The sequence below is a fragment of the Sphaeramia orbicularis genome, chromosome 17, assembly GCF_902148855.1.
Source record: "Sphaeramia orbicularis chromosome 17, fSphaOr1.1, whole genome shotgun sequence".
NCBI lineage: Eukaryota > Metazoa > Chordata > Actinopteri > Kurtiformes > Apogonidae > Sphaeramia > Sphaeramia orbicularis.
In genome coordinates this window covers 20,714,143-20,738,610 of record NC_043973.1, presented here as the reverse complement: position 1 = coordinate 20,738,610, position 24,468 = coordinate 20,714,143, and the positions used below count along the sequence as shown (strand labels likewise).

The following is a 24,468-nucleotide window of genomic DNA, read 5'->3' as shown; positions in this document are numbered from 1 at the left end:
GATTTGGCCCCCGGGTCGCATGTTTGACACCTGCATTACTTCAATTAAATCAGGGACTACTGTTCTGAAGTCTAAATTATTCACTCCAGAATATTCTAAACTGTATATCCACATTTATTTTTGTCTTTGTTCACTTATTTTTACTCCAAATTGATTCTGTGGAAAACAAAAGGTCATGGATAGAAATGTCATGTGAATGTCACATTCATTCACACTGTTGCATAAAACAGTAAGTGCTGTAAAAATTTTAAAATAACACTTTAAGAAAAACATTTAAAAATGAACCCCCTCGATGCTGCTTATGGCACATACCTCTGTAGCAGTAGGCATCATACAGAGCTGTGTTATTGTCAGTAGTGCTGTTGGGTGTAACGCTGTGGACTCCAGGTTGGTTCCCTCCACAGTCCGGCCGAGGCCAGGTCACCGGGTAGCGAACGCTGCCATCAGAGAGCCACCCTGGGGCGCAGCTGTCCAGGCCAGCCCTCCATGCCAGATACAGCTGCCCCACTGTGGCCAGCTGCCCCCCGAGGGACACGCATCGGTCTGAAGCCGAGGACAGCGACAGCCTACCGTGGACTGAGGAGTGAAACACCTCACCTGTAGGAGGAACGTGCATGACAGATGGTTTGTTATAAAGAACAGGCTCTCTGCAGATCTCAGGCTTCGAGACCACGCAAATAAAACAGATTTTGAATGATCAAATACTGAAATGTATGATCTCTTGATATTTTGTCTGATTGTCAGTGGTTAAATTATCAGTTGTACACAAACTCCTACTAGTTACAGTAAATGAATCCCTATTTAATGACCTACTACACTAGCAGCACTGATGCTACACATCCCATAATGCTTCACTTTCTGTATAATAACTCCAGTTTTCACCCCTTCTGTGAGACAATGTTTAAGTGAAACACTGAAGGGAGTTTGATGCCACCAGCTTAAAAAAAGAATGACATAAAATTTGCTGCTCCCTATTCACAGTATAGTAATTTACAACATACCACATAATGAGTAAATAACACCTACATGAATAAATAAATAAAATTACATATAATATCTTATAATTATATAGAATTATATAATCCTATGAGGTGGGAAGTAACAAAGTACAAATATTTCATTATTGTATTGAAGTATGTTTTTCAGGTATCTTTAGCTGAACATTGAGTATTAATTTTCTAACAGTTTTTTTTTTTTTTACTTTGATTCCCATTTTAATACAAAAATCGATGTTTTCAACTCTATTTTGCGTCTTTGCATCCTTCCCAACATAAAGACAGAATTCAACCAAAATGGACCATGACTAACAGATAGAAAGGATGAAAACAAAACAAAAAAATATAACAAGATGGAAACCATATCAAAGATGAAACAAGATGAAAATGAAGTAATAAATGCAACATGAAAAAGAAGATAGAAGACAAAATAAAAATCATGTAAAGGATATAACAACACAAAAAAAATATGAAACATAAGAAAAAAAGATCAAATAAGACAACAACAAAAACAAAGCAAGAAGAAGACAACTGAAGAAGAAACAGTACAAAACTATATGAAAACAATAAAAAACTAAAATGGCATTAAGCTGCTCTTTACATTAGCACTCTGAGTACATTTCACAGCCTGCACTTTTCATTATTACTTGATTGAAGAAGTTATTATCCTTGACGCTTTATTTCACTGTAACATTCATGCCAAATAGCTGAAAGAATTGAAACTGACTTGAATATTGCTCTAAATATGACTGAATGAACTCTGAATGAGTCAATTATCAGAGTAAAGGAAGTTGTGGCTGCTTTTGATTAGCGTGTTTGAGTGCTTACCATCCAGTTCTTCCGCAAAACAGTAAACATCAAACAGCTCTTTTGGATCCCGCTTCCCATAATTCCTCACTCCAGCAGAGTATTCCTTGTGTCCATAGCAACCGAGCTCTGGCAACTGGACAGAGTAGCTGTGAAGACAATCATGTGGGAGTCATAAAGGGGAATGAGCCTCTACTTACTAATAATCAGGGATAAGGACGACAAATGTGTTGACAACAGTGTAGAGAAGGAAAATGATCACAGCTCACATAATGTTTTTAGATTTCAAACTTATGTGAAGTCTGTCTTCAAAGGGCAAGGCATTAGAATACATTAAAATAAGATTAATAATAAGATACAGCAGAAAGAAAGAGATGTGATAACTAAATTAAAGAGCTGAATGCTAATGCAGGCAAATGAAAAGACCCAGAAACAGAGGAATACACAAAACAAAAAGAATATGTTTAGGTGAATGTATTAACCCAACCAATTATCCCAACCTTTTTTGGCTCGTGACCCCATTTTAACATCTCAAAATTTTGGCAACCCCAGACATTCAAAATGGAGACATGTTTTTGCTAAAATTAATTTGTTTGTGATCATGTAATAGTTTACTGTGCTATGTTGCAAATGAACATTAATTTTAGACAACATTTAGTCTATATAATGTATATTATTATGGACGGAGGCAGAAAGCCAGGTGTGGATTACTGCACAAAGTGAGAATTTTATTTTCCTTGGTCAGGGTATATACAGTCAGTCCAGCTTGGATTTACAAGGCTGACAATTAATACTGAACAAACAATAACTCAAACTATGAATTATGAAAGAGCTGCAGCATCTGAAACTGACCACAATAAACATTTGAAAGATAAACAGTACCACAGTGCTTCAGTTTCAGCTTCAGAGTTTGTCATGTCTTTTATGTATTTATGTCTCTCTTAATTCACCATATATTTTTTATTAGTAACTTTTTATTTTTATTTTTATCAGTTACTAGAAATTTTAGGCAATCAATCAATCTTTATTTCGACCCCATTTGAATTCCAGGTGATCTCACATGCCTCCCGACCCCATGGTTGAATGACACTGTATCAGCGTGTTACAAACAAAGCAACACATAGTTTCAACAAGCAAAGAAAAGTACTATATAGTGACAACAAAGAAGGAGTCATGGAAAGTCTCCTCACCGGACTGTCTGATCATCCAACCAGCCGGCTGCACAGCTGGCGAAGCCGTCGTAGTACGATGCCCACAGCTGGGCTGGTGTGGCGATCTGAGCTGAGTTCTCCTGGCAGGCCCGCTGTGCATCAGTAAATGAGAGGGTGTACCGGGCAGTGGCGGCCTGGTAGTGAAACACCACGCCTACACAAGCAGAGACAGGTTGTTAATGTTCTTTATTTGAGAGATGCGCCCCAAACTATTCAATAAACCAGTGGGATGAAATATCACCACAGCCAGATCATTCCAACACTATGTGAGTCTCAGATGAAATTTCACAGACGAGCACATCTGAAAATTATTATTGGTCTTTGCCCAAATACCATGATTAACATAATTACAAGTCTAGTCAAGTGGAAAACTAGATAACAGAAACAACAGAGTAAACAATAAACCACATTAATTAATGAAATCATTACAGTATTGATGCGCTGAATCAATATTATTCATGTTTAATTCACACACACAAAAAAAAAGATGATGCTCCTGTTTCAAAGCAGCTCTTACATGAACAAATTGGACAAAAAAAAAGAAACAAACAAAAAGAAATCAGTTCAGTTAGATTTTATTGGTTAAAGTGTTTGGACGTTTGCATAAATGCAGCTTAATTTATCAGCAGAATTTTTTGCTCATAAACTTTTCTCATAAAGATTTCTCCATTTGTGACTGCAGTACTTACCAGAGACCACCAGGGGCACAGTGTCTCTCTCATAGGCGTCTCCCATGACAACCTGACACTGGTAAGTGCCTGAGTCGTTGGTACGGAGACTGGAGATCTCCATGGTAGCATTCAGGGGATTGGCAGTGTATCCTGGCAGCCTAACACGGCCACTGAAAGCCTTATTCACCTTGATTACATCACCTTTGGCACACAGAGAGAGGTTAAATTACAAAAAAGAATAAATAAAAGATAAACGCTCAAGTGACGCCAAAAATACACAGACACAAAAATACATGAGTTTATTGAACCAAATTTTAATGATTTCAACTCAGGAGCCATGTTTTACTTTGCAGAAAGTTCAAAAGTTGACTTAAAATCTGTTTTTGAGACTCAAAATCCAACTTTGACAAAATCAAAGGCAACAGTGACTCATGTTTCATCCACAGAGGGAGTTTCTTTGTTAGATGCATTATTTCACATACTAAAGTACCTGTGAAAGTTTGTATACATCCAGTCTTTAATTGTTTATGAGAGACGAGCACATATTACTTTGATTATATGCAAAAAGTAGTAAGTTAATGGTATAAAGAGTGACTTTGACCAAAAAATATATATGATTGTATTTGTACTGTTTCAAAAATGTTTCATATCATTGAAAAAAATTACATTTTGGAGGAATTACAAGTAGCTACATAATGTTCCACTTAACAAGTTTTTGTTCACAACAAATTTGGAGAACACACTAACTCATTGAATACATATAGGTTACATACCCTATAGACAATGAAAACAATGACAGACAGTTTGATGGTTCTCATTGATACAGGTCAATGTATCAGACATGGCTACCATTCAACATCACCTGGAACGAGATGATAACCTGAAATATACATGCAGTATAAGCTCTGTATGGGTTATGTCGAGAAAAAACAGCCAACCGGAGCGTGAACTACCATGGAATGACCTGCTAAGTCACCTAATCTAAACCCTATTGAACTGGTCTGTGATGAACTGGATCACAAGGTCACACAGGAAATATACAGGTGGTCTAGAACACCTTTGGCAAGAGGCATAGTAAAGTATTTGAGGTGAAAGTTTGGAGAACGCACATGCCAGTCAGGGTTTTTGTTAAGAGGATTTTTTGATGAACATTTAAGGAGTGAAATTTTGCTTTTTTTTAAATGGAATTATGCATTTTAAAACTTTTCCCTGTGGTCTACATAAACTGTAAATGCTATGCTTGGGTCTGAATTCTTCATTAATTCAACTCCACAGGTCCATCTTAAACTCTATTTCTGAGTAATGACACCAGAAAGGTCTTTTTGAGCACTGGCCCTTTAAATCCAAATGAGTCATTTCACGCCCCACCCCCTCCAGGTTATTGACCGTGCTGCTTTGTCCCGTTCAGCCACTTGTGCTCGTTAATACAACCAACAATTGAACATTTTAGGTAATTGGCTTGAAGTTTGGACATATTTTCAGTATGGACTACAACCGCTGCTGCTGACAAAAAATGATGGCATACTTGGAGAAATGTTCATTGGAAGTCTTGACCTTATATGTGCAAATATCATGAAGTAAATAGTTACAGATGTAACTAATTCAGCAGGAATTACAACAGGTTGTAAAAATCCACTCAATTTTTGCCAAAATTAATATAAAGACAGCTTTGCAGCATCTGGAGGGTTCAAATTCAAACTTTTTAAACTATTAGGGTCCAAATACACAAATAAATGTACCAAAGACTAATAAAAATGGGTTTAGCAAAATATGACCCCTTTAAGTTTAATCACTAACTTTTTGGACCGATACCTGTACATTTATATGTTTGCTTGGATAAAATGAATCTCCAAGATGTTCAATCTCCTCGCATGTTGTGTGTAAACAATAGGAACATACCTGTGTCTAACAAAAAACAATAAAAGCCTGAGTGTTACCAAACTTTTTGCAAGTTATTATCTCATTAACAAAAAGCCCAAAACAGAGAAACCAGACGCTCTAATGAAGGCTTTCTGCATTTTTAGTGGTCGCTGTGGGGGAGGGGAGGGGTGGGGTGTATTCAATTGGTTCCTTTTGTGTTTTCTTTACCTTTAGCAGAAAGCACAGTCTGCTCCAGAGGGGCGCCCTGTGCACCTGCTGCCTGCCTTACACGAGTCCACAGAAGGTGAGGAGGTTCACTGGTGGAGATGGTCTGAAGGGTGAAGACACATGGGAGGACGGCTTTGCCTGCCAGCATTTCTTTCACTGTAGGATGTGTGATCCTACGCATGTTCACTATGGAGGAGGCTGCCCCTGAAGGAGAGCGAACATAATTGGATTGAGCAATAAGACGTCTTGAAGATAAATAAAAAGAAAAAGAAAAAACATTGAAGAAATCACTTTGAATATATTTGTTGTATATGAAGCAGTTAATTACAGTGGATGTCTATTGTCCCTTAAGGTCTGTTACAAAAAGATGGTAGATGAACACTTACTGGCAAAGATATGAATCAGTCTCCTGGGTGAATAGAGTAAGTGCTATATTCTGCATTAAGCCCAGATATAGCCTATAGAAAGTGTAGGCTGAGGCTTCTCGCTAAGGTGTCTGCTAACAAGACCGTGGGGATTCATTAGCAATTTCACACTCATATTTCCACTCAAGAACAAGAAACTGTTTTATAAGTCCAGCAAAGATACACAACACTGGTCCAGTATAGGGATCCTGGATACACACACACACATGCAGAGAGAGCAAAACACCATACTGGCCAAAGTGAATTAATTATTTCAGTTTCAACAGATTCCTCTTACCTCCAAGCTGTTTTCTCTTTTCTTTTCACATTAATGACTCCAACTGTCACTCAAACTAATTAATGTAAAGGAATTTCTCACCACCAAATATTGTAAAGGCACCGTCAACAAATGAATTAGTTAGCTTCTTGCCTCTGCAGAGTATTTACTCTGTCTGGTTGCCAGACAGTTCAATGTAACCATGACAACAGGATCACCTGTACGGATAAGATCCTTCAACCAACCATCCTTACAACTTGGTGGAAAACTAATAGGAGCATGACAAGAGAACCTGTGTTAAAGAAAAAAGCAAAAAGTAAAAACAAACAGGGCTCAATACAAACAGGGCTAAATCCCTGAAAGAAATCTCAATCTGCATTTAGATTGGATGGCTTTCACATGCTGAACCCTCTGGGAACATTTCTCACGGCTGAAGAATGTGTCTGCCGCTGCCCCCCAAAATCAGACGTAATCACAAAATCACAAATATTAGAGAGTGTGTGAGCCAGAACAAGGCCTCTCTAATGAAGGCAAAGAGAGGGGAGCATAGAGAGGGAGTCACTGGTGGAAATTGGGAGACACTGGATGACAAGTGTGGCCTAAAGCATGGTGGTGACAGATGGAACAAAAGAAAAACAGCCTAAAAGGGGAACAGAGATCTGGGAGGGACATGAAAGGACACTTACTGTCATTAACAGACACCATCTCGTATTCCTGTCAGTCCTCCCTCAGAGTCCACTGAGCTGTTTGGATTACAGCTACACTGACAGAGAGCTTTCAAGGCTATCAATATTTCTTTGATTTTTATTTTCTGTGGCATAAAGGTTTTGTCATGTCACAATCAGTGACTCATATAAAATATGCAGAATGAAATGCTTTAACTCTATGATATGCGTAAATATATAACTGCTATAAGTCATTCCCATTTCAGAAAGCCAGATTTTTAGACAAAAACATGATTGTATATTTACAATTCAGCTGTCAGAATGTAATGATTTATATGGTAATGTGTTAATTTTCATTTGAATAAAAATGCAGGCTGCTCAGTTTGCAAACCGAATGCTGAAAAAGTAATTAAGGAAAAGGAACTTATCTTTACTGTATGTATTCAGCGGTCTGCATTTGGGACCCTAAACCTGCGATACTATCCACCAGAGACCTGAGATTTGAGATGTTTTATCTTTTTGTTCCATAATTGTGAATTTTATGCATAGTTGTAATTGAACAGATGGTCGACTAAATGGGTTTGGAGGGGTTCCAGCTCAATCCCACCGAGCATGTCTGCAAACATCCTCAGCATGTCAGCTTTCACTTACAACCTTCAAATTAGTGCAGACCTACCTTTATTGGAAGAATTAATACAGGAACTGATTTTTGGATGTTTGGCCTCATGTGTAATATAGAACTGGACTCGCGTAATTTTAAAAAATATGTGTTGCTGCTGACTTGTATCGATCAGAAACTTCTTGTTACTTTCTGCAGAGACTTTAGATGCAGTGGTTGAATTTACAGAGAAACAAAGACTATGAGTAGGTGTCAGAGAACTCACCTGAACCAAAACAGAGCAGCAGCATGAGAACAAAGAGGATGTGCTGACCCCCTGCACATAGACTGAGCGCCATCCTGGACCTGATGTGAAACATGAGCAAATAGAGTGGAAAGAGACTCAGTTAGCAAGTTCCAGTTTTACATATCCAGCATCCATAAATACAGTTATTATTATTATTATTATTATTATTATTATTATTATTATGATAGATAGATAGATAGATAGATAGATAGATAGATAGATAGATAGATAGATAGATAGATAGATAGATAGATAGATAGATAGATAGATAGATAGATAGATAGATAGATAGATAGATAGATAGATAGATAGATAGATACTACGGATGCAATGGAACAGGTTATTCATGGTTTGGTACGTATTGCAGTTCTTGAGTCACAGTTCACGGTTCGATACAGTTCGGATGCAGAGCCTGGCTGGAGCCCGGCTGTGCACCGAAACATAACTGGGAGCTGATGGAGAGCCTTAAGGCTAATTCATGTTCCTTTATGTACGTAAATAGATTTGTCCATTCCTAACATTGTCATGTGTCGCTACCTTCAAACTTCTATGCATCCTGTACATTGGTATGAGCGTTTCTCAATCAATCCACCAGTGGGTGCTGCTCCTAATTACCATACTGGGTAAATATCATGAAGAAGAGTAAAGTTTTTTGAGATGAAGAAAAAGAAAGTCAATAATAACAAACATGGCGACAACAGAGGAGGTTTTACTAATGTTAGTAGTGAGAAGGGTAGTTGGAAGTAGAAGGGCTGGGCACCGCGTTCGACTTGAGCCAGGGTCCCCCGCTTCCAGCTCAGGTCATCTCGCCACTTCTGGTTGGAGCCAGGGTTCACTGCGTCCTGCTCCGCCACATAAAGCTCTAGCCGGGCTCTGTGTCCGGCTCCAACCAATGACAGTAGAATTCCATGAGTCAGCCATGTTGCAAAGCTCTAATATGAACTCAAGTTGTCTGGAAATGTCATTTGAAAATGACAAATGAGCCGTACCGCACTACATGCTCGTATCAAACCGCGAGGGGTGTACCGAACGGTAGAACGGTACAATGTGTACCGTTCCACCCCTAATAAATACAGTAGATGGATAGGAAGTTTACCTATCTTACCCAAGTAGTGATTAGTATCTGTAGCATTAGTATTGCATCATGAACAATGTAGTTCATGAAGCAAAAAATGGTAATCAAGATTTTATGGATTACTTTACTGCTTTCATGCAAAACCTTCTGCATATTTTCTTGCTGACTGCTGAGGCTCTGCTGACATCCACATCCAGCCGTTCATTCAAACTACCCTTTACACAAATGTGAGCAAACAATGATGTGATTGGATTCTAACATGACACACAGCATCATAAATATGTATTTTTTCATCCCCAAACTGAACACATCAAATGCTGTGTAGGCCTGATTTACATGCTTAGATTGAGCATCCTGTTTCTGTAGCTCCACAAAACCTCCACAGCTGTTTGGTTGATAAAGGTTTTTCTAAACTAATTGGATACGCTTAAATCCATGGCAATGAGGACAAAGTGAGGCAGTGCATTTTACTTCCTGGAAGCTTAAAATTCTGCTACACAAGGACGGATGATAATGAGATATGAGGAGTTTTCACCTGCGGAAGGATGGTACGAAGATGTGAAGTGCATATTGCCCTCCTCATGTCCGGGAACAAAACATATCACTGGTTTTGATGAGTTATCAATGATGCAAGCAACTTCTGCACTAAACTTAAGGCAAATGGCATCTTGGAAGGTGAGAAAACAGCCGACTGCACACAAATATAAAACTGCTGACCTCGACAAGGTTTTATAGATGCACAAATGATCCAAATTGGCCTTCAATATTTCTGAAAATCTCAGATAGTCCCTGACAATGTCTGACATATCCAGCTTGATTGGATTCAATAACTCACAGGCAGTGAGTCAAGACTGTCAGTGAAAGTCAGTGTAAATAACTGGCAATACAATGAGACAGTGACCAGCAAACCCATCCATTAATGAAGATAAGAGGCTTCACTATTGGATAAATTATATCCTTTTGTTGACAGCACCTTACATGTATCAACTGAAATTGATGCTACAACTGCCTAATGTAGTGACATAAGTTTTTCTTCTGTATTCAGCACAGACAAATTAAGCTATAACAAACCGTGAAGTCTCAGTTAACCCTTTGTCATTTATAGGAGAAAATTTAATGGAAAAATGTGAACTGAATCTTATGAAAGCAAGGTGGTCTTTTACTAAAAGTCAGAGACTGAAAATTTTGGGTATACTGCAGTAAGAAGTGATTCTCAAGCATTCCTACTGCACAATACTGAGGAAATCCTACCACACATCAGAAATGAGCTGCTGACTTTGCCAGAGGATTTGGCTTGAGGCCTGTAGTTTCTCTGCTCAATGGAAAGATGCCTTCGACAAAGTTTTATTGCCACCTACTTGTATGAAGTAGAGATGAAGGGGAAAATATCTGAAGAAAATGCAGCTTTGTTTTCATACTTAAAGAAGAGTTCAGCAAATAACTTGGACAGAAATTCTTTCGACTTTCTTTAGCCTCCCAAGAAGCTTACTGACAGAAAAAAAGAAACATCAAAAACATCTGAAATAGCTGGAACAGGAATGAATCTCACATGTCTAGAATGCCTTGATTTAAGTAATAAATACTTTATCGAGGAGAGGAAATGGCCTTTTTGCATTCACCAAGGTAACAGCAACTCATGCCAACAGCATTTCTGATGCTCGAAAGAAGATTACGTAACTAGTTCAACCCTTTATAATTTGAAGGAATAATGGTTGCTTTCTTTTCTGAGCATGTAGAAGCTCAGTTAGCCCTCAACATTATAAAACTGTGTGAAGTAAAACACTCTGTGACACCTGCCAAACTGTGCTAAACAACAATTTGTTGAGTGATTGTCAACAGTGGGTTTTGGGACTTTTAAAAAATGGGATTCTGGTGTGACTGCGACCCTGCTCTGCCATACACTTTGAGGCATCACATGTCTAAAGGTGGGTTAGGACCTTGTGATGGGCTGTGACAGATTGGGGTCGAATCGTTGGACTCCTTGCATGTTGAAGGCCTGCACCATTGGTTGAGGGATTTCTAAAGGCTTGGAGAGGGTCATGACACTGAAAAGTTTGCCCAGTCTTGCAAGCACAGTACTGGAAAGTGTTGTATCTGAGAGCCTGGGACTGGAAGGGACCCAGCAGCCACTATCCACACCAACAGAATACAGAGTTCAGCTTGTGGACATTTCTGTAGATGCTATACAACATACAACACTGTGTCCCTATAGAGCGCATCCTTTCAAAGTTTTACCAGAGGGGATTTACTGCATACAGTGGCCTGGCCATCCTATCACACCAGCTGCATACTAACCAATAGCACCTTTTGTTGAGGAAGAGACATGCAATGTCATGAACGCCTCCCTCTAAATCGCCTCTCTTCACTTTCACAAGCACAGTTGTGTCCTGAGCAGAAAAGAGCCAGAAGTCTCTAAAATGCTTCAGTGGACTTCAATGTGGACGTCCATTCGACACATTTTCACGATGTTGTCTGAATAGGACGCATTCTCAGCTCATTGTAAAAGCCAGCAAGTGGAGAGACAGAGATCCAAAGAGAGCTAACAGACGAGGTTGGCAGACCCATATTATGGCTCAGCATTAAGCTGTCAATCTGTTGAAGCAAGATACCAACTGGCCTCACGATCGTCATGACGCAGGCAAGAAGGGCCCCTCGACCCAAATCTCCTTCAGATCTGCAGTTGGTGGGAAAGTTGCCCTGAAAAAGCATAAGTGCAGAACACATCATATTAGCTCTTGCTGTGGTTTTAAAATAAACCACATTTGTGAGCTCTGCAAACTGGCGTCATGCTCAAAATGGCCTGAAAACATGGTACACTGAAATAGATATGTACAGTGACTGAAAAGGTCTGGTTAATTAGGCCAGGTTGGGTCCCATGTTGATTTACAACATACTATAAACACACAAACATAACTGTAACAGTACAGCTGCTGTATGGCTCTGCAACAAATCATCAAGTCTCATTCGATGCACAAGACAACCTGCAGTGGGTCAGTGAATCTCAGCTCTATGCTCACACATTGTGATACACACACATAACAACACACACTGAGCCATGAGTCTGTGTTCAGTCTCCATTTAAATTAGTTAAACCTTGTATACACTACATAGTAAGTGCACTCAATGCACTGTACTGCCTCGTGCTCCTTTGCTGTTATGTATTCATAAATGAGATCTTACAAAATGGAAAAGCTCACGCTGGCTGCATGTTACAACTGACAAATATGGTGTTTGATGCATTTTTCATAAATGAGTTGTTTGTTGTTTGGAGGATGTACCATGACAACAATGACTTAATCTGTTGCACCGTCAGCACTTTTTACCATTTAGTCCTAAACAGTCGTGACTAAAATTAAGCTACCTGATATCTTTTCTGTTTAATATTTCATATTATGCTCTGATATTTTACTTAAAGCTTGCACTTGTAATTTAAGAGGTCCCCTATTAGTTCAGTTTTTAGACTTCACAAAATGTAGCCTGAGACAGAAGATTCTGACCAATCATATATTTTCTGGAAGAGGGGGATGTAAGAACCGCTGTCAAGGCCAGACGATAACATGGCAGCTCTCCTACCCCTGATATTTTGGTTTCACTTTTCTACAGCGGTGTGAAACAGTGTCATGTCATCTGTCTTTATAGTCGGTCTACACTCGAGACTGAGAGGAGAAATCTGCATGAGGAGGAAGTGAATTTTCAACTTCTGGCTCTTTTCCACATTATTTCTGCCTATTCGAGCTTTAATATAATATCATGACACCTGTTGCTAAGTACTCTCTATTGTAAAACACATCAACTTTAGCTGTAGTTAAAAGTATTACCACAAAGTATATAAATATAAGTGGCTTCCCTTTTTATTCCACACAGCATAAGAGATTTGGAGCTTGTATTCCTCCTGGTGGAAATTCATTTCTGAAATAACAAAACTTTACTTAACCCTTTAACAACAGCAATCTCTCCAGCAGCTACATTTTGCACTTTACAGCATTCAAATTACTGTAACTCCTGAACCGTTTTTGCTATCCACAAAATTCAAATGGCATTGAAAAGCTGAAATCCTGAGCTTTCCAACAATATATAACACTTTACTGCAGCAAAATGGGCAATAAGTAGAAAGGAACCATTTCTGAGACCTCCACACAGGCTTAAAAAACTCCTGGAAAAAAACAAAAATATATGAAGCCATAATATGGATACTGAATGTTCCAGACCAAAAAGCATGTTTGAGCTGATGTAGAATAGTTGAACAATTATTTCTCTAATCTCAAAAAGTTTTTTATGGACATTTACAGTTGTTTCTGCTAAAAAAAAATATGCTAAAAACCTAAGGTCTGTTTTTTTTTTCTTTTTTACTAAAACACACTGTTTTAAGCATTTATTATTTACAATAATGATAATTAATGGTCAAATATTAAAATTTTAATTCTTCCTGAAAACAAAGGTGCCAAAGAAGTGGCAAAAAAGACATTTTCTGACACTTTTATTGCAAAGAAGACACACAGGCCACCTGTTATAATGGCAGTCTAAAAGGGTTAAGGTCCAAAACTATGTCATGCCAAGAGGAATAGGTAGAAATATTATCTCAAAGTACCAGGTATCTTTTGAAAAGTGGTTGGCGATTTCAGATAAATCTGTGCTATTAGAATGTAGGACTCTTAGAGAACCAGTTTAACAGTAAAGAGTCAAACTGTCACTCCTTTTTTCTCCCATCTGGGATCTCACAGGAGACTGTAATTCCGCTCCTTCCCCAGTTTCTTTAATCATGTCTCATAAAACTATTACCTCCAGAGAGCTGTGGAGGAAGCAGAATAGCAGCTCCAGATGAGTGACAGACAAAGTGGTGAGATGGGAGGGGAGGAAGATGAGGGAATGAAAGAAGGATGGTCATTTTTATCACAACTGTGACAAGAATTCACAGACATAATGAAAGATTGTCAGAAAGCTCTAATTGCTTTTGATTTGCTATGAAAGAGAAAAGGGCTGCAGTCTTCTCAATGGAAGTCTTTTTTTCCCTTTTCTTTGATTTCAGGTTTTCTTCATCTGAACTATACACCTTATTTATTCCATATCGACAAACCCTCACTTGTAAAGATGTCAATTACAATAAATAGAAAAAAATATTCACAGATTATACAGAATCAGAAGAAAGAAAATCATTTACATTTTTTTTTTTTTTTTGTTGAGTATTAAAACTTCTCCAGAAGAAGCAGTGACCTCAATTTGCACATAAGGCAGATTTCACATCATTCAAAAACACACATTTGATTAATGAATTTTAGGCAATATATTTCCCAGCTCTTGTTTCTGTAACGAATCATAAAGATAGAAGCACAAGAAAACGGTAGTATACTGAAGTATTGATTTGGTGCCATTAAAAAAGACAAAAACAGCAAGACAACTCGCTCTACAGATGAAAATGGGAAAACCAGATCTGGGCTGAATCAGGTATTCATTTCCCCACTCTCTTTATGCATCCTAATAGTTTGTCCCTCACACACATACACACAGATATCCTTTGTGTTGTTGTGTGTCTGTGTGGTGACTAATCACACTCAAAACAGCTAATGACTCATGCAGTTCTGGCCTGTTCTGGGCTTCAGATGGAAAGAGGACCCTGGAAAGCTGCTGGTCCCTCAGATTCAAGATTACACACTTCTTCCTCTCACACTGACACCATTGATCTCACTGGGCACAGGCACAGGGGTTATTTAAACCGGCTCGATAACACGCTTAGAAGAGGCAAAGCTAAGATTTGGCCTGATGTGTGTGCAGTAAAGCGGAGAGAGGAGGCCATTTCCATCAGTCTGACGGCTCCTTGATAGACAAGTCCGGTGAGAAAGAGATGTAGATGAAAAACACTTCTATAGCTGAACCAGAAAGAAGCCAAATATTCTTAAATATAACCAAACTATCTTGTCAAATACTCCATCAGTGGGGGAAGCACATGTTGTTTTGCTAAAAAAAAATGTTAAAGCTTGATTTAAATTGTGATTATTCAATGACCAGATGCAACATATGTGTACTTGCACATTAAAGACTGTGTGACATTTGCTTGTTGTTACCTTTAAAACTCTGTACTGAACTTTTTTTTTCCCAAAAATCCTCAGCTTATAGGAGTTTGTCTTAAAATAATGCTTATTAATGGGTTCAAGAACAAAAAAAATGTCAAAATCATCATCCTCCTACTGGGATGTCATACAAACTATTGTTTTAACTTGTTACTACTTAAATATAAAGCAGTATTAGCTGGAATATCTCATTAAGTAGAATTAGATACACTGAGAGATTAGTTTTCTTAAAAAAAACATGTTTGACAAAAAAAAAAAAAAACAAAGACTCATCATAGGAACAAGGCTGCTTTACTTACTTGTGGTGTAGCCTCTGCATAAATAATCATATAGTAATTTATAGTATTTATAGTATTTGTTTAGACATGTCTTACTTATTTTCTAAATTATTCAGTATTCAAGCTTAGATCCAATGAAACATAACACAGTATCTAATGTATGTGAGATCAATGAGTGTGTGAACAACTGACAGCACGTTTAACATGCATCTTTAGAAACCCAACATCACATATGGAGTTGTTCTGTTGCATTGGAGCTGTACTCAGACATGAAGTAGATGATCACTTCATCCCCCTCTTCTCTGAGCCTCTTTCTGGCATCATCATATGTGTGTTTTTGTTGTGTATGCATGTGCAAAAGGTGTGGGATTGACTACGTGTTATCCAGTATGTGTTAGCCAACAGTAAATGGGACAAAAAAAATCAATTTATATTCATCTGCTCAACACATAAGCCACACTATAAGTGTGCACATACAGTAAATGTGTAAGGGCAGAGCATTGTAACAGATAGCTTTTAAAGAAATTAGACCAGGCAGGGAACACCAGATAGCAGCTTCTATGGAATCAATCATTGCTCATTTCAGTAATGCTTCACAAAAGGATCAAATCACACAGGCGTCAGTTGATTTGCTGTATAACTTGCAACTATTTTACCGGAAGAACAGAGATGTTCTTCTTTCCTGGCACTGAAAAACCAAGTCTATATTTTGTACCAGAAAGAAAAAAAATGTCTGCATTAAACAGGAATAAATAAATGGAATGTTAAATATATACAATCATGAGAGATTCTGTCAACTTTAGGTCAAAACTGCGACACTAAAAATTATTCCATGGACATAAGATTTCATTTGCTTAGTCAACACTATAGCTTACCTTACCTAAACATACATAGACCTTATGAAGAGGAAAAAATTCAATAAATGACAACTAAATGCATTTTTTTTAGAACTCCATGTCTCTTTGAAGATAAAAACCTGGTTCTGTTGTTACTGTGAGGTTCAAATAACTGCATATTGTACATAAGATGTTTAAGTATATGGCTATATTGAGGGATTTATTGATTTTTGGGGTCAGATGTCAAATATATGTAGCCAGGGGAGGTTAGAGGAAGGTTAGCATGCAATCTAAGTGGCTACTGCACCAGCTGTGAAAAACACCAGAGGTCAAAGGTGAAAGTTGTGGGGTTCTTGGTAACAAAGCAAATAATGGATCAGGTGCATCTGCAGCTACCGTTTTAAGAAAATTAATCTCACACACACACACACACACACACACATGTCTGTATGGCTTGGAGTGTGAGTGCTTCAATATGCAAGACGACCACAGAATGACCACATTTTTATCCACAGGAAAGTGTGGCCAAAAAAAAAAACAAGTAGCCGTGAAATGAAATGGGATTACAGACACAAACAGAGCCATGCTGGAGGGACTTCATCCAAGAATTCCTCGTCTTTAATGATGTGCTGAGTCTGCTGAATATCAACTAGATGAGAAAAAGGGGAAGAAAAAAAAAGAAGAGCTCCGTCCTTCAGGTGTTTATCACCAGTGCCAGTGCCCAGAAAGGCAAAAGCTATCTGCTCATTCACAGCAGGTTTCAATAACAAGACAGAATTGCTGAGTGGATATATTTAAAAAGGTTTGAAATTCAGAAAAAAAGCTAAACATGAAGACCAACACAGCTGCTAAAAACTATTAAGCATCTCTTTGAAAGTGACTAATCACTCTAATCTTCTCCATGCTGCAGGAGCATTGGGAATGCTGATAAAACTTTGGCAATACCTTAAAGAGCTTCTTAAACTGTAAAGCAAGCATTTGTCTTCCACCAGTCGCTACCTTAAAGGAGAGCCCCCCGGCCAAAGACAAAGAGAGGGACCTTTCTCTTTGTGTGGGTGAGCTGTTCAGCTGTGGTCTCATCTACGCCTGTAATGATTGGTCTGGTGGCCGGCTTTAGTCCCTCCCAGGCTAAACACTGAAGTTGATGGATGGATCGGTTTGTCCAATCCGTTTTGAGTTTTGGTGACCGGGGACTCTTTCTGCAAGAGGGTTTCAATATTCCAGGGAGAGAGGAACCGAGTTCAGCATTACATCCTGTCCAGTAGCTCAAAACAAAACTATTAACAGCTCTTTTCAGTTTGACAAACGTTGGTGGTTGGATCATCAGGTCCTACGATTTGGGAGCTGTCCAGTGCTGAAAATGTGGACAGTTTGAGCTGTAGTCAGTGTGGAGTCATTGTTAGTCTAAAGCCTGCTCCCCTCTTGGCTGTAAACGGACCACAAAGTTCAAAGCGATCGTAAAATTCCCTCTATCGTGCACAGTCTACGGTTCAGGGTGAGAAGACTGTGCCTTATGTTTATGATTTGCAGCTAGAGATACAAAAAAATAATGATGGCCCAGTCTGGTAGATGTGCTGTTTATACAATACTGTCCAACACATTTAATCCACATGCAAAATCAACATATTTTCAGGGCGGGAAGCAACAAGCCTGTGGCTGTCTCAGAGGTGAAGCTTATTTTGATCATAGCTAGACTGCTATAGGCAAGAGCTGGAACTGATTTGCATTTATATAGCACCATTCTGTTAGCTATTAACACTGTATTATAGGGAATAGATAACCATAATCATCCAAGTGACATATAACATTCAGCACCTTCACATAACAGAAAATAATATCAAACCTCTATTGAGAATTACCTTTGACTTTCTCTGCAAATACACCTTCAGTGGGATTCAGATGAAATGAATTACTACTAACAAAAGAAAGTGCTGCATGTGTATATATCTGAACATTTTCTGTAGCTTTCAAATACTAAATATTGTGACTGTTTTTTTTTTTATTATTATTACTGATTGATCTGCCATTAATGCACTTACTGTTTCTATATTACACACACAGTATTATCCCTTCCCATTATCAAGGAGGCATTATTAAAGACAGAACCTATAATTTTCAGTTTTAAAATTATGAAAAGTAGCAAATCCTCAAGAAAATTCAAATTTCAAAGGATGTAAAAGCAAACTAAATCAATTGTTGCTTATTCCTCTGTTGAGTGAATAATCAATAATTGTTCCAGCTTTACAGTATTTCATCTGTCCAAAACATCACACATTAGTCTTTTTCCACTGACGCAGAGTGACTGTTGGAATTGCAGACGGCTCAAAGCCAGACATGATAAACAACGCTGAGGCAGATTGAGTGCAAAGTGTGCACTAACAGACAGCAAGCCAGAGCTGGTACTCTATTTTAGAATCAGACTCTTTTCATCCTCACATTGCTTTCTGATCCCCTTGCTTGTATGAGTGCACTCATCTACATACACAAATGAACACACAAACCTACACCTCCACTATGTGCATGTATTCTGTGGCTCATAGAAGTCTGCATGCGTTTCCAAATACGCACAAGCGCACACACATAGATGCGCACACACATCCGGACAGTATGAAAAATGCATGCTGTAAACTTTCAGCTGCCTCCCTTAGCCTCGTTTCTCACTATTCTCCTCTCTCATCATCCCACCGGCACTTCTCTCCCACTGTTATCTCTCGCATACATACATTTCTTCAGCTCAAGCTCATCTATAGAGTGGCGTTGCCTAGTTAACCTTGTCCTGCTTTATGGCACTGACACACAGCTGGGGGTGGGCGCACTAACAAGGCCAAAGAAGAAAAGACTTGGACTCCTTAAGACTGGAGCAGTGAATAGAAACAGAAAGGCTTTTTTTGGGCAGCAGGGGCTCTCATATCCACAGACAATACAGCTCATTTGTCAAGGTGACCCAAACTGTTCACTGTGATTTGTACATGCCAGTGTTTGTTTACAGAGTAGGCAGACATCAAAATAAGGCTCTGAAAGATCTCCCTGCACAGAGCAATCAATCATTTTTTACACTTTGTTTGTTTCTTCAATCACTTTCGATTTTATATTTCCAGGACAAAAGCAAAGTTATTTCCAAGGCACATACAAAAGGTTCTACAGTTAGAAGCTGAAACACTGTGTTGAACAGCCAGTAGTAGACACACTAAGAACATATCCACTTCCTTTACAGCATCTTTGATGTCATGCCCAGGTTGCATATCTGATGATGAGCCCATATAAGATGTAAATTTGGCAGAAATTCAGCACATGTTTTTTTACCAAATGACTTTGATTTACATATTAAGACCTACAAGCACCTGTCCATGTGTTCTGATCTGCTTCCACAGCTGCATCACTGAACAGAAGGTATCAATCATCTTTCATTTCGTTAAATTTCATCACCTGCTGAAGAATTTTCCAAAAGATGTGCTTGTGTGATGGTTTGCACAGAAACAAAATCTAAAGTTCCTCACATACAGAATGAAGATAACATCTCTTGAGAAGAAACGATGTAAAGGACACACTAACAAGGTTACTTTGTGAGCTGATGATTTATGTATGCTCCTGCATGGGTCGTAAATATAGACCAATATTAAAAGCTTTGACCTGTAAATAATTAAACATATCCCAAACGGGTGCGATATGTGTGCGTCTCCGCTGCTGAGGCTTCTGATGGGTTGGAATGCATTGATTGGGTTGACAATTCCATTGGAAATACTTGGTATTTGCACTTATTCCATATGCATATCAGTAGATAGAGCATGTGTGGGCAGACTGACATGCAGGCAAAAATTCCATGAAAGACCAACCAGTTTGTTTGTTTGTTTGTTTTTTTCTTTTTTGTGTTTTTGTGTCTGCCAATAATGAAACCAAAAAATTAAACACTTTCAATCTTTTTCCAGCAGCTGATTATTAGGCGGACCGTGTTAACCGGTGACTTCAGATATGACACAGTGACCAAATGACTGGTTTCAGAAAAGCACCGGGAATCAAACAATTCATTGAATCTAAATTCCTACCTTATTTGATAACACGAGATGCCTTTTAGTGGTGCAATCCTCAGGAATGTGAGCGGAAAGCTTTGCGCCTCAGTGCAGGTGCTCCCCAGAGCTACCAGGGTGCAGAGACCGACGGCAAACGACGAAACCAGGGTGAAACAGCACTTTGCAGAGGCACCAGCTGCCAGAGAGTGTGCACAGGCGCTCCACGTCTTGGACTTCACGCTCCTTCGCCTTCCCCTCTCCTCACTGAGCTGCGTATGCGCCGTTCATCCTCAGACACTAGTATCTGCCGGATCGGAATAGATGCACACTCACACACAGCAAGGTGCTTCGTCCCCCTCCTCTCACCAGAAGCTACACTGAGAGAGAATCAACATCAGTTTGAACAAAGAGGCAAGCGGTGACAAGCAGACGGTTCCAGCGCCCCCCATTCAAAGAGGGGGAGTGAGGGTGGTGATGTAGGTGGGAGGGGGTTTACAAGAGAGAGGGGCTGTACTTTATATGACCATAATCCGATTCCTACATAAACCTCCAAGGTTGATCCGGTGTCGGCGATGAGAATTAAATTAGAATTTACTCATGAGCTTAACCCATAAAGACCCAAACATCCACCATTGACGCAAACCATCTACTGATATGAAATGTTTAATAACTTCTGAACCACTAAACCTCTGGATGTGTTGAAATAATTGCTGTAAGATGCAGTTGGTCATCTGTTCATGGTCATCAGATAAGATCCATTTGGATGTTCAGAGGCTCCATAGTGAACGTTGATTCACCAGTAAAACCCATCCCAGATAACAAAATCATTATGGTTTAAATCTGGCCCAAAAGTGGCATGCCATTTTGGCAAAGTTCTGGGCAGATGTATGGGCCCTAAATGGCCCAAAATAGGCAAGCCAAAATCAAACCAGAAGGAAGCCAAAATTCACCCAAAGCTAATTGCGGACTTCCAAAATATAGCCATAATTGTCCCAGAAAAGCCCCAAATCTCCATAATCCAGCCAAAAAGTAGCCTAAACTGACCCAAAGAGAGGCCAAAAGGAGGCCAAAATTCACCCAAAACTTGTGTTGATCATGCTTTTAAAATGAAGTGGGGTTTTCTTCTAGGTAGAAATTCCCACTCTTTGCTCAGTGTTTTGGCTTTACAGAAATATGCCAAAACACAACCAAAACACATCCATATATGGAATAAGATGTTGCTGCTCTTTAGTCAATCTTCTGGCTTGCCATAAACATGCTACACCATCCCTATACTTGATCCTGCTCTTTGCCCAGTCTTTTGGTTAACCATATGCCAGAACTCAGCCATATTTTGTTGGTGCCTCCATATCTATTATGGATAACCTTAATCATACCATAGTTAAGCCTAAAGGTTTTCATAATGCCAAAAGAAAGCCAAAAATACCAAATGTATGCCATAATACTGCCAAAATATATGCTGTCTTGGATGGATCAATGATAGTGATGGACACAACTGGATTATGTTCAGTTATGATATATATGACTGAAAAGGTCAGTTTTTCTTGAGTTTTCTCTGTTTCTGATATAATATCCCTCAACTTTAACCCTTTCATGCATGTATTATGAAAAAAAGCATCTAGATTTTTTTTTACATTGATTTTATTACCCAAAATTTGGCTAAAGTTGAAATGTATTTTGATTTTTTTTTTTTTTTTTTTTTTTTAATATATAATTTTATTAAGAAGATATTTAACCTCCTGAGACCCAGGAAAGTATAAGATTTAGTTGTTTTTTTTTTTTTTATTTATTAAATAACTGCCTATATTGGAAACATCATGATGCAACAGTTTTTTCAGATACATTTTTAAATTTTTTTATAGAATGTCCTTTATGATGGACAGTTTTGTTTTTGTTTGTTTGTTTGTTTTGTATAAAGCTGTGAAACTCCTTATAGCTGGGTCTTATGAGGTTAACTTTATGACATTCGAGCATTCCAAATTCTAAAACTAAGATTATCCTTTTTTCATTGTATTGCTGAGGGTCTATAGAGACTGCTCCCATGTGGTCTGGAGAATATTGCCTTTATAACCCTTTGGAAAGTGAGTTAAACCATGTGTTCACAAATATGGACATCATGCATGAAAGGGTTAATCTGAGTTTTTATGAATATCTGCACAATCAGTAAAGTAAATATAGGAAAATACATGATTTACACGGAAAAAAATACAAAAATACTGAGGATAATAGTATAATGAATGGTGATAAATCACTTAAGAAAGGTTAAATAGGAAAATTCATTTGGGAACCGCCACAAAAGTAGAACTGGGTCTTTATGGGTTAAAATGACATCTTTACATCTTCATGTCACATCCCCAATCCCTTGATTTTGCACATTTCAACACACCTTCTACGAATCATGGCACAAGTTATGTGATTATATATAACCTTGGCCTCCAGTTCTAATAGGATAAAATAAAGATCACACCACATCTGTCTAATTATGTGTGCAGGAATAACATTTGACTGACACCATGCAGAGTTAAGAGCAAGTGTAACAACTGATCAGTGGAAAAGCACATCAAAGAAGCATCACAAAACCTGGCAGCCTCTCATCGCCACAAACAAACTAGCATCCATCTTCAGCAGCACATTACAAGCAAAGAGCAACACATAGTTTGTTGTTGATGGCTGTAACCAGGGCAGTGTGACCACAGGTCCAGCTCCTACACTGATTTCCCTCAGTGATAAAATGAGTTGAAGAGCAGCAGAGTCTTTGTTATTCATCATACTGTAGGTCTGCAGTCTGTTGCTCTATGCTCAAGATGGGTTTGAATTATGCATCTTCCCTTGTGTAATGGAGGCAGGAGTTAGTTTTGGAAATGCAGCCACATCATGGTAATCAGGATGAATCTGAACCAAAACCTTAATTAAAGGAAACACTGTGAGTTAACTTTACTCCCCTGAATATGATATGCATGATTTGGGGATTTTCTAAAGATTTTGACGCTGATGAAGGCGTTATTTGGCTGCCAGATACCCTCTGAAGTATATATTTCTTTAATTTTGTAACTCCCGGTGGGTCATTCGTCATAATTTTTCAAATCCTACTGGAAATGTCAAAGATATCAGGATTCACATGTATGGAAAATACACAGAAATGCACCATGATGCAGTTTTTCCTTCATACAGTTTTCAGCCTTATATAATCTTTACCTTTTGTATGTTTTGTTCTGACTCTGAGGAATCCAACACTGACTCTGGGGGTTTAAATAAACAACATTTCAGGAACAAATTTATTTGCAACTTATCCCATATAATTCACCTGGAAATTGAGCTTCTGAAACTGAAGATGAGCGACCATTACTGATTTGATCATATTCCCCAGGGAGTTTCCAATAACAAATATTGATCCCTTACTGTTATTTAAAGGTGAGTACTTCCAGTTTTTCTTCAGATAAAATATCACAGAGGTCTACTGATATTGTCTAATTTCCTGATATGACCTCTGCCGCACTGACAATTATCTACATTTGAATGCAAATATGAGATAAATGCACCTCTGGTTAGGACAAGAGCTTTTTGTTTTTATGAGCAGATGGAGAGTGGGTGCAGCACTGAATGATGAGACAAGATGCAATATATGTGAAGAGGCTTAAGCCAGCAAAACATCTTCTAGGCAAATGCACTTGTTCGTTCAACCATTGAAATTATTTATTGTGCTGTCTCTGTTTGCTGTATTTGTTGTTCTCTGTGTCACTATAATACAACATACAACACTGTTCTTCCAAGATCTCCATTTTAAATTCAAGAATTCAGGTTTAAACAAAGCTGCTTTATGTCTGGGAGAACATATTTAGGTCCTTTTTAATCATAATTAGTGTGTAAACACAATTGCAGTAGGGTTCACATCTAATTCCATTGCAAATGTGAGTTCTTGGCTTGACTTAATTGGCTTCCAGATACAATAGTATGCTTTGTGAGCAATTTTGTGAGACAGAAGGTGAAAATATGTGTGAATCGCAGTCACCGGATCTCAGTCATTCAGACACTCAACAACAGAAACTTAGCATCAGAAACCCAAGAGCAGTTAAAGCCTACCCCAGGCACTCTTGATCCAGTCAGTGTGTTTATTTTACAAGCAGATGCGTTTACAGACAAGTTTGTTGATGGGGCCCCTCATCGACGTTCTGAGAGTGATGGGA

General features: G+C 38.5%; 1 protein-coding gene across 1 annotated transcript in view; it reads right to left on the bottom strand.

The window, feature by feature from the left end:
- Positions 1-20,739, bottom strand: part of LOC115437740 (neurocan core protein-like) — a 56,570-nt gene extending 35,831 nt beyond the window's left edge. Inside the window, exons 1-7 of the mRNA XM_030161063.1 lie at positions 20,321-20,739; positions 8,003-8,082; positions 5,773-5,976; positions 3,703-3,885; positions 2,993-3,167; positions 1,824-1,951; positions 313-597 (exon numbers count right to left, since the gene is read on the bottom strand). Of these exons, the coding sequence (XP_030016923.1) occupies positions 313-597; positions 1,824-1,951; positions 2,993-3,167; positions 3,703-3,885; positions 5,773-5,976; positions 8,003-8,075 (1,048 nt within the window). The 5' untranslated portion in view covers positions 8,076-8,082; positions 20,321-20,739. The remainder of the gene's footprint in view (positions 1-312; positions 598-1,823; positions 1,952-2,992; positions 3,168-3,702; positions 3,886-5,772; positions 5,977-8,002; positions 8,083-20,320) is intronic.
- Between the last annotated feature and the right edge of the window lie 3,729 nt (positions 20,740-24,468).